The 13,888-nt window shown below is 38.1% G+C and overlaps 1 protein-coding gene across 1 annotated transcript in view; it reads left to right on the top strand.

Annotated features, from left to right (window-relative positions):
- Positions 1-5,200, top strand: part of POU6F2 (POU class 6 homeobox 2) — a 316,654-nt gene extending 311,454 nt beyond the window's left edge. Inside the window, exons 9-10 of the mRNA XM_053947281.1 lie at positions 1,570-1,738; positions 4,696-5,200. Coding sequence (XP_053803256.1) covers positions 1,570-1,738; positions 4,696-5,200 — 674 coding nt within the window. The remainder of the gene's footprint in view (positions 1-1,569; positions 1,739-4,695) is intronic.
- The last annotated feature ends 8,688 nt before the right edge of the window (positions 5,201-13,888 follow it).

The following is a 13,888-nucleotide window of genomic DNA, read 5'->3' as shown; positions in this document are numbered from 1 at the left end:
GTGTGGAGTATCATTGAAACAAGGTTCAGCCTATATGCATGTTTATCTGTATGCATAGTTCATGTGGTCCCTGGTTGCATACACAAGAATTTTAAAAATATTGCCATTTGTGCTTCTTGCAATCAAGCAAGAGAGTAAATTTATATATCAGAAAACCCCTTTCCCTCTATTTTTTTGTCTATTACTGGACAAAAGGATTTTTTCATAGGATGCTTCCATCCCTAGGAAATTTTACACCAGGCTTATAAACCCCTGAAAATAAAAGCTTTGCTACTGTAATGCTGATAAGCCCTCACTAGAGCCATACTAGCAGGAGCCATTCTCATATAGAGTTCAGAATGGTAATGTAGTCTAGCACTGTCCTTGGACAACTGCTTGCATTTACAGAAATTGAGGGGTTATTGTACTGAAAACTTTTCACCTCAGAGTCTGAGGAATGAGGTGAAGAACAATAGAGATGTCTCACTGGGAGAATGGCCTCACTACATGCAGGATTGCACAACACTTTGAAATCTTCTACCATCCCAGTCCCATGCTGTCTCTGACTTGGCAAACACTTTCATTTAGTCAGGGATCAGTAGCTTGTGGGGGGGTGGGGGGTGGAAGTTCCATTCTCCAGCTGTTGTGTCATTTCCCTTGATAAGTCCTAAATTGACCGAGTTATCCAGCTCCAAAGGAGCTTTTCTGTGGTAGACATGCTTTATTATGTGCCCTTTCAGGGACAAAGGCTTCTGTGTCAGTAAACTGCTATAGAGAGGAAGGACAGATTTATTCTCACAGCATTCTCATAAGCATTATCTTCTGAGGGGCTAATGTAAAAGTAAAAAAACTGTGCAGCATCACCATCCAAAACCAGTGTTGCTGCTCCTTGATTATTAACCTGATGGGAGGCAGAATAAAAAGCTTGAAAGGCTGCTTCTCAGAAGGGCATATTTTAAAAGACAATTATTAAATTAAGGAGGTTTTAAAGGCAGATTTAATTTTTTTTTTTTTTGCTTGTTCATTTGCTGGGTTATTTTGCACATTCATGTGGCGGTTTAGGTTGGGTATTGTGTAAAAGGGAAGAAATAGTTGTGAATCTCCTATTTGGTATTAACTTTATCTAAAGTACAAAAGTTTGATTTCAAGTTAAAAATCCAAGCAGCTCATACATATTTATAGCCCTGCCTACAGACTGGAAATAAATTTATTAACACCAGCCATCATGCTATGTGATAAAACGGGAAAACAGGGAACATGAGTCCTCAATCCAGAGAAGACTTTGCAAGGCATAAATGGCAGCAAGGATCCCAGGCACATCCTCCCTCAAAGGTGAGCTGGCCTTTCTCAGGAGTTCAGCAAAGGCATATCTTTGGAAATCTTCCACCTGCAGACAACCACAGCCCAGTCAGCATCTTAGCAATCTGAACACACCTTACAAAGCAAGTCTGTTTCTGTTTGGGGAAGAAGAGAAAGGGGTCAGTATTTAAAAAATTGAACTTGAAAGTTTTGGCAGTGAAAATGGCTGTAAGCCTGTCCCGCTGATATGTGATGCAAAGAACTGACATGGTTAAAAAAATATCTCAACAGATCCTCAGACAGCCACTGGAGAAGTGGATGGGGTAAATCTGGAAGAAATACGAGAATTTGCCAAAGCTTTTAAAATCCGGCGCCTGTCCCTTGGCCTGACACAGACTCAAGTTGGCCAAGCCCTGAGCGCCACTGAAGGCCCAGCCTATAGCCAGTCTGCCATCTGCAGGTAACAAGTTACATCATAAACTCCTCTTCTTTCTTTGTCCTTAATAATGACCCTGCTTATTGTGAGGAGCATGCTTGTGTTTGAGTCTCATAACTTTAGAGTGTATTATTTAACCTGATACTTAAATGTTATCTGACATATAAATTGTTCTTATTGTGTATCTTTAGAGTGATTTTGGTCTCTTTTTTTTCCCTCATTTTCTAAACAAATGAGAAACAATGTTCCTGGCATAGAGACAATTCCATAGATGAGTTGGAGATCCTGCTGATGCTGTATAAGCACCATCTGACCATCTTCATACTGTGCCATTTTCTACAGATAGGGTTACTGAACAAATATTTCATGGCTGCGTCCCTGCTAAGTTAAACCTGTATTACTGTGGTTAGCACTTCACATAGAAGATGTTAATGATGATTTACCTAGGCAGCACAGAGGGGAAAAAAATAGCTTTCCTTTATCTTGCAAACCAGCAGCTATTCATCTTTTATCACCCAAATATTTACTGAAAAAAACAGACAAACCCATGTATGCAAAGCAGAAGCAGAAATCTGTCCTAATCATAAGAAATAATAATACAGTCTTGACAGAGTTAAAGTAGAAGCAAACACCTTATATGCATGTATGTGTATTACAGTAATCCCATGTTTATGCATGAGGTAACAAACACACTTAGGTAACAGCTTTTTTCTCTTGGGCAATGCCTTATAGTCCTCCATCAGTGAAAGCCAAGAAACCAACTCTAAGCTCATTTAAGTGGATTTTGTTTTTGGTGATCTATGAAATGCTCTGTCTTTTATCTGCTCTTTATACTTTTAATGTATTCCCCATAGAATGGAAGTGTACTTTTCCTGCAGTTAAAGACTAAGGTTATAAATAACATCAGTATGGGGTAGTGTGCTTGCAGCTCACATTTTGCTCAATGATTTTCCATAAAACCCATTGATTGTTGTTAAATACAAAATGCTCCATAGGATCCTCTCACTTCCATGGTCTCCCCTACTGTTTTTTCTTATAAGATACCTCCCTGTTGAAAATAACCTTTATTCAGTCTATACAAGGATACAACTGCTGGGAAATTTGTTTCAAGACTTGTATGTCGTTATACCAAACATGTCCTGCAGTAACAACACTAACAAACAATGCCAATGATATGAATGCTGTTGCTCCCTATTGCTAAGGATTAATTTTGATTTTGTATTTTTTTTTAATTTCTTTGTGGTCAGTTGGTAAAGAATGCCTAAAATTGTTGGAGTTTTTAGCAACTGGAAATTTTTTGTAGCCTTAAGTTGCTGTTTATCATGCTATACTTTAAAGGGACACATTGCTGTTTCCTTTACTTTTGCCTAGTTTACTGCCTTCTCATTTTCTCCATTGACCTCACACTTTGAGAAAGCACTGGGGATGGTGAGACCTTTTACAGAAGGCTCCTTGGAGGAGCAAGTTGCTCAGAACATGAGATTGGGTGCAAGAACTTGTCCCAGATATTTGCAAGGTTACAGTTTTTTTCAATTTCCTTTGTCTGCCTCAGATGGACACCATTTTGGGATGTAATTACATGCTACGACTGTGCATTTTTTGTTAAGCTGCTTCAGTGGCACCATGTGTTCCTCAGAAATAGTAGATTTAACTTTTTTTTTCAGTTGTAACAAAAGAGTTTCAGTATGAACTCCAGGCCAGTGGAAGGGGCAGTAAGACAATTAGTTTGAACAACCAGCTCAAAGAGAAAAGTAGAATCTCCTGGTGGCCTACGCAGGTCATATGAACAATATACTACATTGATATGTTCTGCATGCAAATAGCAGCATTTTCTTTAATTGCAGCCAATACCACATTAAGATATCAGGCACCAGTTACAAAGTCTTTGGAGTATCATTATCTGAAATTATTATTTGTCTTATTCTTTGTTTGTGAGAAGTGCTTTGTTTCATGCTGGAATATTTTTTGCTGCCTCCACATGCTAATGGAGACACTAAAAATGTCCAGAAACTCCACCAAGTTTCTTGGCATAAAGGGATTGATTCAGTTCCTCTCATCTCCAGAGTACTCTGTGGTTAGTGGTGGTGGCGCTGCTTCAGCACCACCTGGGCTGGAGAGCACAGCAGCGACATCCAGTAATTGTTGCCTTTCTGCAGCATTAAATACCTCAACGTGATGAATGGACAGAGCAAAGTGGGAAAATAAAAATGGATGGCACCAAAGAACTTGGGTTAAGACTTTTCTAATGTCTAGCAAATGAAAGAAACAAATACTTATAGGACTTGAAACGTGAACTCTGCTCTTCTGCTTGTTTTTAAAAGGATTAAAGCTTTGTGTGGCTGCGTTTCCAGATGTTTTGTAATACTTGTAAAATCTGGCTTGGCAAAAGACTTTTGATGGCAAAATGATATAGAGAAGACCTCATTTACAGGAAATGATATCATTCTGGTACAGTTTGCAGAAATCCCACAATAAACTCAGCTTGGTGCCACAGTGTATTAGTGGACTGTTATGCTGGGTTTCATCTGGAAAACATGAGTCTGTCTTTCCACATTGTGGGGACAGCAAGATAATTGCAAAGTGTCCAGCTGTTTCAGCTGAACACCACTGTGGCTATGGGAATTTTTTTCCAACCCAGAAAAGGGATATAGCATTAACTTACAAACAGTGAAAATTGCTGAAAAATGGAAAGGAAACCTGATATTCAGAGACAAGTATTTGCCATTCGTTTTTATTATTAAAGCTGTGGTGTTTGGATAACATGGGATGGGAGAGATAACAAAAGGATTAAGCACAAAGACAAGATGATAAAAACAATGCCTTTGATATCATTTCCTGTATATATATATATGTATAGACATACCTGACAGTTTTCGTAATCTACTGTAAATTACCTCTGCCAGTCAATTAGTCAGGCAGGCAGGAAGTCCCATGCTGGCAGAGCATCAGTGTAAGACTCTTCTTTCTCAATTTTCCCTCAGACACACCATCCTGAGAAGCCACTTTTTCCTACCACAGGAAGCCCAAGAGAACACTATAGCTAGCAGTCTGACAGCCAAACTGAACCCTGGCCTTTTGTATCCTGCCAGGTTTGAAAAGCTGGACATCACCCCTAAAAGTGCCCAGAAGATAAAGCCGGTGCTTGAGCGGTGGATGGCTGAGGCTGAGGCCCGCCATCGAGCAGGGATGCAGAACCTTACCGAGTTTATTGGGAGCGAACCATCCAAAAAGCGCAAGAGGCGTACCTCATTCACGCCACAAGCCCTTGAAATCTTGAATGCCCACTTTGAGAAGAACACGCATCCCTCTGGGCAAGAAATGACAGAGATTGCAGAGAAACTGAACTATGACCGGGAAGTAGTTAGAGTTTGGTTCTGCAATAAGAGGCAAGCACTGAAGAACACAATTAAACGTTTGAAACAACACGAGCCTGCAACAGCAGTTCCTATGGAGCCTTTAACAGACACTCTGGAAGAAAACTCCTAAAAGCAAGTCAAAAAAAGCCAAATCACACAGAAAAAAAAAAAAACCCACACCAACTGAAATGTGTCCATTTGAACTCTGTGAAAATACCTATTCATCACCCTTGTAAGTAAAAGACTGAGAAAACTACAAGAAGGACAGAACAGTTTATAAATGTCTGTGGGTTTTCCTATTAAAAAAAAAAAAAAAAACCCTAAACAAAAAAAATACACAACACTTAGAGTGTGTGTGGTAGAATTAGTTCCCCCAAAAAACTGAAAAAGCCAGTTTTTTTTTAATGGACTTAAAGTAAACCAAATAACTGCTTAATTTTTTTCTGTACATTATGAAAATATTAATACATTTTAAGGAGAAACAAAACAAACAGAAAAAAAACCTAACAAACAAAAAAAAAAAAACAAAAAAAAAAAAAAAAAAACTTTTATCTGTTTAAAAGAGAATACAAGCCTGTGCCACCTGGAGGAGTGATTGTAGCTTTTCAGGTATCAAGTGCTAATTCACTATGAAATCTATTAACCAAAGTCAGAAACATGGCATTGCAAACTAGATTGTTAGTCTACTCTCTTATGAGTGTAAAATTGTGTTACAAATTTTTACATTTGTATTTTGCAAAGAGGAATATAAGATTAATTTCTCTCATCCTTGTTTGTACCCCCTGCAGGTGTGTACAAAGCCATTACATAGTAGTCACCTCACTTTCTTTTCTTTTAGTCAACAGTTTTGCAATCTCTTAATGTTTGGGTGCCAAAAATAAGTACTTTTTATTGTGATATGTGGGGTTTGGTATTTCTCTTCTAAGGGTGTATGTCTTGGTTTGCATTTCTTTTTCTGTTTTTTTTTTTCCTATTTGCTGCCACCTCCTTTCCAGCTCATTCCCCACCCCTTCCCCAAGCCCCCCAAACCAGTACTGCTTGAGGAATTTTAAAAAGAAAAGTGAAATCTGAACACTTTTATATGCTGGAATGCAATGAGGACAAAGAAGGATTAGGATTATATCTGACGGACTTTCAAGCCCACACTGAACATGGTGTTTTTTGTTGAATGTGTAGCTTGAGATTTCTCTGTCCTTTGGCTGTGAACCTGGAGAGGTTACCAAAACTCATTTTGTAGTATAAATATAAATTGCACACTTGGTACAGTACTGCATCTATATTATGGTTCCATTTGAAGCAATTTCTCTCCAAAGCCTGATAGCCAAAGAAATTTCTTGAGGTTCTGATGAAAACAAATGAACAGCCTGAGAAGTGATGAGGATATTTTGATCATTACATCACTATGGACAATTTTGATGGTAGTTTTGTTCCTTGTGGCTTTCTTTTATGTGATATTGATGCTTGCCCTGTTGACTTCTTTAGCAGGAGGATGTGCTTCTGCAGGTGTTTGCTGTGGCCACTGGCTAGACTAAGCAATTGGGACACAGAGAAAAACACTGAATGTCTCTTGATAATATAAGGTAGGTCACCTGCAATATGATTCAGGTGAACTGATTTTTCTTTAAAGACAGTTTATCTCTGTGGCTTCCTTTCTGACTGGACAAGCATCTACTAAAATACTGTGGTCATTATACTTACAAGCATAGCAAGGCTCAGAGGCAGAGAAAGGTGTTGCAGGTTCTTGATGGGGTGTGGTCTGACCTGTGAAGGTCATCTGCAATCTTCATCTTCTGCTCAGTTATGCTCAAGCCTTTGGGATTCAGTCCACCATTACGGTAGAAGCTGCATCTTGATGAGGTCTTCCCAAAAGATAACATCAGATAATTGGTTCAGCTCACTGCAGAGATGGTAAAACTCCTGGTAAACTCCTGATTGCATTCCTTGACCTCAGAATGGTTGTGCTGGATTTTTGGTGGTCTACTTAGGATGTGGAAGGAAGTTCCTGAAGTGCTGGAATCTTCAAATAACACCTCTCTTACTAAAGAGTTTTCAAAAACTCCAGGCTACATCCAAAATTTAGTGAAAGAAATAGACTTTCATTGATTTCACTATGCTTTGAATCTGGCTCTCAGTATTTTATTAATGGGATTTGCCTTGTAAAGTGGCGTATTTATTGCATGGTTGGTGGAGCTTTAAATTTTCAGAGACCATCATCTGGGCCAGAAGCTGCTTCTAAATGTGAGCACTCTCAAAGGTCAGTATGGGAGCACTCTGAGGATCCAGTAGTCCAGGATGAGCTCATGTCCAGCAAATGCATTTTAGACTTTATGCTTCAGCAGGCTATGTTTAGGATATTTTCAGTCTTGCTTTTATGAGGAGGAGAGTGACAATTGTTATTGACTCTTTTTCAACTGTTCATATATAAATAACTGCTGGGGGAAAAAACACCTCAGTAACCACTGACAAATCATGAGGGACAAAATAGATCCCTTATCCAAGCTGAGCATGTAAATTAGAGAGTCTCACAGCAACATCTGCCCCTCTGGGTTTTCTTTATACCTTCTCTCTCCATAGATACCTATATCCTCAGAAATATCTATGTAGTCTATACAAAACAACCCTAAAGTTGTCACCACAGTTCAATCTACATAAAGATCAGACCACCATCCAGAAGCCAACAGGAAAGCAACGGTGAATAAATCATATTTGGAAGCAGTTACTCCTGAAATCCTACCCATGTCTCCAGAACACTCCTAATTGCCCAGTCATTAATGCCACATACACAATTACATGTTCAGTCATCGTTAAGGCCGTACCCTCCCCCACTCCATCCCCACCATCAGCCTGGGAACAAAACCATCAACCATTCATTGCCTGAAAACTAAATTTCCAATTCTCCCAGGGACTGCTCTAAATTCTGTGAAGAAAAATTGCCCAAGAAAAAAAAGTTAGCTAAACACTGCATGAAAGATACTAAATGTTTAAAAATATGCTGGCAGCAGTTATATAAGCTCTTTTTTGTTCCCAAGTACATATCAGAAGGATATAACTAGGACAGTGAAAATGTAAAATAAATATAAATTGCCAGCATGGAAGAAAAAATAATGTTCATCCCACAGTCTTAAAATCATTCATGTGCAGTGATTTTTTTTACCGTTTTCTAATTTTGTATTATGTTTTGTAAATTATTTATAAAGTGTTGTAATGCTTCTCATATTAATTTTTTTATACACAAATTTTTGCTATGAGGCATAAATGGTGCCTGAACAGATTCTTAGGAAGATAAATTATATGTGAGTCATACATCTTTGGGAGGGCCATGAATATTTTATTTTGTTATGCTACTGGCAACATTTCTGGTTCCCATTTGTAAACAATTTTCATGTATTGATAACAATTGAATACCTTTTAATTTTGCAAGTGACTAAAAGATAGATTGCTACCAGCAAATGAAACAAAAGTCTCTTCAGTCATATGTGAAGGTTTAATGGTTTTCCACTTTGTTGATAATTGTTTTTTTAAAATATATATATATATATATATATATAATATTATTTGAATAATGAACCAAGGGTTCACTTACTCTTCTAATTTTGTCTTTTTATGTTTTTCACTAAAAAGCTATTTTGGACAGTTGAAGAAATCAAATGCATTCAAATGGTTCTGATTTCTTTACATTATTACTGAAAAAAATTTTTAAAAATGCAAAAAGGAAAAAAAAAAGAAAAAAGAGAAAAAAAAAGGAAAAAGAGAGAGAACAAGGAAGCAAAAAGGAGCTAGGAAGGAACAAGTAGAGGCATATCAAAGAACTCAAGCTATAACCAAAAAGAAATATGTAAAATGCCTTTACTCGTCTTCTCAATGCTGGACCAAAGCTCAATGTATGTAGGTATATGCACATTGTATAGATATGGCTAAATGTTGCTGACAATCTCGCAATACTAAACTGTTACTATTTAAAAAAAAATACAAAAATAAAACTGTTCATCAGTGTTTTACCTCAACACTCTACTTGTACCCAGTTATTGACCAACATTCAAAGAAGAAGATAAAAGAGGAAATTGATTTCCATGTCAATGTTTGACTGTAAAATCTGTTTGGAAAACTTTTTGTAATGAGCTTTTTGTCATGTGGTTTGCTTGTTTCCAACTTGAGACTATGTGGGGCACATTCGTTTATTTATTGTTAAAAAGTGATATTATTACTATTAATTATTATTATTACTATTATTATTACTTTTGTCCTATGTGCTATAATCTACAGAATGGTCACCAGGGTCACTTACGAAGCACTGCAAAGAGATCTGTTTTTCCATGCATGGAGTATGCACGGGAAAAGATGGCAGTACAAAATGGACTGTATTGTGTTGTTAAAAAATATGAATAAATAAAAAAGGAGTGGATATGGTGGACTTGTGACCAAGAAAACAAACTGGATATTTAAAAGCTCCTTACAACTCTGACTTTGAAACCAAAGCTGATTTATCTGCACAGGTTGCTTAACATGGAAAAAATAAAAAATAAAAAAAAACTGACAAAAACTGTACTTAATCTAGAGCAATATCTGTATGGTCAGTAAAGCTGCACTTTGTGTATTTCTTAACAGCTTCAGATCTGTCACTTTTAATTTGTACCATAAAAAATAAAGAATTGTTTGACATGAAAAATAAGCTCCTTTCATGTGTTTGTCTTAAATATCATGCATTATTCACATTATCCAAGCTCATGTAATTTCACATCAGTTCAATACAAAAATAGTTAAATGCTTGAAAAAGGGAAGAGAGAAAATCCATTTTCACTGTGGAGCATAACTTTATCTGTAAAACTAAACACTGTTTCTGTACCCATGTATGGGTGTATGCATTGGCGATGTCTTATTTTCTCTACAGGTATTGCACAGTAGAGGATCTCCCTCAGGAGTACTCTGGAACCCCCAGGTGAGTGTGTGTTGTCCCCCAGGCCAAATGGAGCAAAGAACAGATGGACATGAAGGCCAGTGTACCCACAATGCTTCCATCCACACTTCCGTAACAAAGCCCTGGTAAGTGATAGGAGTGTGTTAGAGAGGCTGTTAATTAAAACGGTCAGCTGTTTTAATTATTTCTCTTGCATTTTTGCAGAGCTCATGGGGTTCATTTTTCAATTCTTTCTGTAATTATGATATTAGGTCACAGAAATGCCTGGTTTTCAGGCCACTTCTCTTGAGTCATATTGAGTTCTGTCAAAATACAGGATTCTCAAATATCAGCATATTTGAGAAATTAATTAGTTGTATTATAAAGGTTTTTCTGGAAAAAAACAGCCTTGAAATAAAAGCTCTGACAATCTTAGAATATTATGTTTGAGTCTTGGGAACAAAACTTTTACAAAGACTTTTTTCTTTGATTTTAATATTGTTTTACTTTTCCAATATCATATGTTAAATAATCAAAACGAAAAGAAAGTATTTATTTCCATAGAGAAACAGAGAGCATTTGGAATATTTATTTACTGTGATTTTATTCTAGATCAGAATTTCCCTGTTACATACAATTTTTCTCTATTTTATGAGGTACATAAGAAAGAGAACAAAAAAGGTAGCTTTCTTTAGACATCATGATAGAAGCTTCATAAACAAGGCAAAGATTGCATCAGGTCCTCTAGGCATCATGTCTCCATACTATGGTCTAACAGCGACTTCAAGCATATGTCATTCATCTACTTATACAATACAAGAGTGTGGAGAACGACCCTTTGTGCTTTCATATCAACTACTAATGGTTGAACACTTATTTTTTCATTCCATTGTGGTAAAGCAACAAGCAAACATTGATTAGAGTCTTTTTCCACCAAGTTTATTTAAAAATGCAAACTTCTTTTCATCATACTATTTTAGCTGCCTCATAGACACATGATCCTATGTAGCCATTACAGTCCAAATAATCTGAATCTATCAAGTTACAAGAAACGGTGACTTTGCAAATTTAATCAATTAAGTTCCTATTGATCACTGAAATCTCAAAATAGATCTGACCTTAAAGCTACTGAATACTGACTGTAAGACTTCACAATCCATCACAGACTGCTTAAAAATCAAATTTCTAGAAATTGACTATGACAGGACTTCAGAGCTCCTTAAGTGCATCATAAAGGACAAGGAGTTTTAGAAGCACATTGCTTTCCATGCCTCTTTCGTACTTCCAGAAAGAAAAAACAAAACAAAACAAAACAAAACAAAAAAAAAAAAAAAAAAAAAAAAAAAAAGAGAAAAAAACTAACAAACCCCCTAAAACACAAAAACCCCAACGTATTTGCAATACTCTTGATAAACAAGGAACTATGTCTGTGTCCTGTCTTTCCTTAAGACAGGTGTGATAGAAGGAAAGCAGGCAGTAAGGTCAGAGAACTACACAGAAGCTGTAGAACACATGTTTTTATACAGTCTCTTCCCCTATGTAGCTGCTTTAGCACTGATCACAGCCTAAATCTATACCTATTGATAAACCTTTTAGTACTAGCAGGGCTTTGATAAGCAAAGATTCTCTTCTACTGGCTTAAATTTCAATCAAACAAGCACTCGGGAAACAAAACAGACTTATCAAGAGGGAAGGTTCCAGGAGAGTTTGTTTTTTAATCTGAGAATCCAGAATAATGTTAATCAGTCCCATACAAGATTGTGAAGTTCTTGAAAATATTTGAGAACTAAAGACTTGAAAGATTTTTTTTTTCCTTCTCTCTCCATCTGCTCTACAGACCTGAATGTTTGATTTTTATCTCACTCACAGTCCTTTACTATTGCATTTTGCCACATTATGGATAGACAACAGTGGTCAGGACAGAGAAAGGTCACCAGGTAGGCCACCAGACACTATTGTGGTTTCTAATCCAGACCCCAACAGCCCTGGTTTGTATAAAACACCGGCAACAGCCTTGTATAATCTACCACAGCAGCTGCAGGGAGGGCATGTAGCAGCTCAAGTAGTAACAAGTCTTTCATTTTATTGGACACTGAACTTCTTGTATAATCAGTGGCTTCATGTCAAAACATTTCTCAGACCAAGAGCTGTGTGTGTGATCACAGGCACACTCAGTGTGGGTGGGTCTTGGGTGAGGCCAGAGACTCATACACACAGGGTCAGCAAAAAATGGCTTTGATGGTAATAAAACTGTGGTAGGGACTACATGAGTGGGCCAGTCCTAAAAGACGCCAAGATTCTATTTTTGTGGTGTGGCTTAAAATCCAGCCTCTACCATCACAGCATCAATCAGAGTCACTCCCTTATTTTCAGACATCACATAATGTTGGTGTTCAGTTAATGAGATCCCGGCTTTCATTGAAGAAAAATCCATGTTCCATCCAATTTATCCATCAATACCACCAACAGGAAGATAACTTTGTATGTTCTCTGTCATTGATGGCCCCAGAAAAGTTCCTCAAATGGTCCCGGAATACTGAAGGTCTTAGAAGACAGTAAGTTGTGACACTGCACAAATCTGAATTGTGTGACAATTTGCAATCAATCCTGGCAAAGCCAGAATTGTCCCAGAAGCATGGATTTCCTGGAGGCAGCACGTAACCTCTGCTTCACTTGTTTTTAAAATTCACTGAAGAACTTGTGCTTACATTCAAGTCATTTTGGTTAGGTTTTAGTCATAGAATCATAGAATGGTTTGAGTTGGAAGAGACCTTAAAGTTCATCTAGTTCCAGCTTCTTGCTATGGGTAGGACACCTTTTGCTACACCAGATTGCTCAGAGCCTCATCCAGTCTGGGTCTTGTACACTTCCAGGGATGTGGCATCCACAGCTTCTCTGGGCTCTTTGTTCCAGTACCTTACTACCCTCACAGCAAAGAGTTTCTTTCTAATATATCTAATTTAACCCTATTATCTTTCAATTTAAATCCATTCTCCCTTGTCCTGTCACCACGTGATCTTGTAAAAGGTACCTCTCAATCTCTTTTAGGTTCCCGTCAAGTACCAGAAGGGAGCAATTAAGTCACCCCAAAACCTTCTCGTCTCTAGGATGAACAACCCCATTCCTCTCAGCCTTTTCTCATGGGAGAGGTGTTCCTTCCCTCTGATCAGCTTGGCGTATTTGCCTCCTCTGGACTTGCTCCAACAGGTTGATGTCCTTTCTGTGCTAGGGACTCCAAGTGATGCAGCACTCCAAGTGGGGTATCACCAGAGCAGAGCAGAGGGGCAGAACCACCTGCCTTGACCTCCTGGCCACACTGCTTTTTATGGTTGGCTCTCTGGGCTGTGTACACATGGCTGGGTCATGTCCAGCCTCTCATTCATCAGCATCCCCAGGTCCTTCTTGGCAGTGCTGCTCTCAATCTGTTCATTTCCCAGCCTGTGCTGATACCAGAGGTTGCACTGACCCAGATGCATCACTTTGCACTTGGTCTTGTTAAACCTCATGAGATTTCCATGGGTCACTTGAGCTTGCCCAGGTCCCTCTGGATGGCATCCCATCCTTCAGGTATGGCAGCTGCACCACTCAGCTTGGTGTAATCTGTAAATTTGCTGAGGGTGCTCTTGATCCCTTTGTCCATGTCATTAATGAAGATATCAAATAACACAGATCCCAATACCCACTGAAGGACATCACTTCTCACTGATGTCCATTGGGACTCTGAGCCATTGACCCATTAAACTCTGGATGTGACCATCCAAACAATTTCTTATCCATATAATGGTCCACTCACCAAACCCATCTCTCTCCAATTTAGGGTGAAGGATGTTGAGACAGTGTCAAAGGCTTTATAGAAGTCCAAATAAATGACATCTGTAACCCTTCCCTTGTTTACTGATCAATTAGTCACTCCATTGGAGAAGG

The sequence above is a fragment of the Vidua chalybeata genome, chromosome 1, assembly GCF_026979565.1.
Source record: "Vidua chalybeata isolate OUT-0048 chromosome 1, bVidCha1 merged haplotype, whole genome shotgun sequence".
In the NCBI taxonomy this organism is placed as follows: domain Eukaryota; kingdom Metazoa; phylum Chordata; class Aves; order Passeriformes; family Viduidae; genus Vidua; species Vidua chalybeata.
Note: the sequence above shows the minus strand (reverse complement) of the source record. Positions and strands in the feature narration are given on the sequence as shown.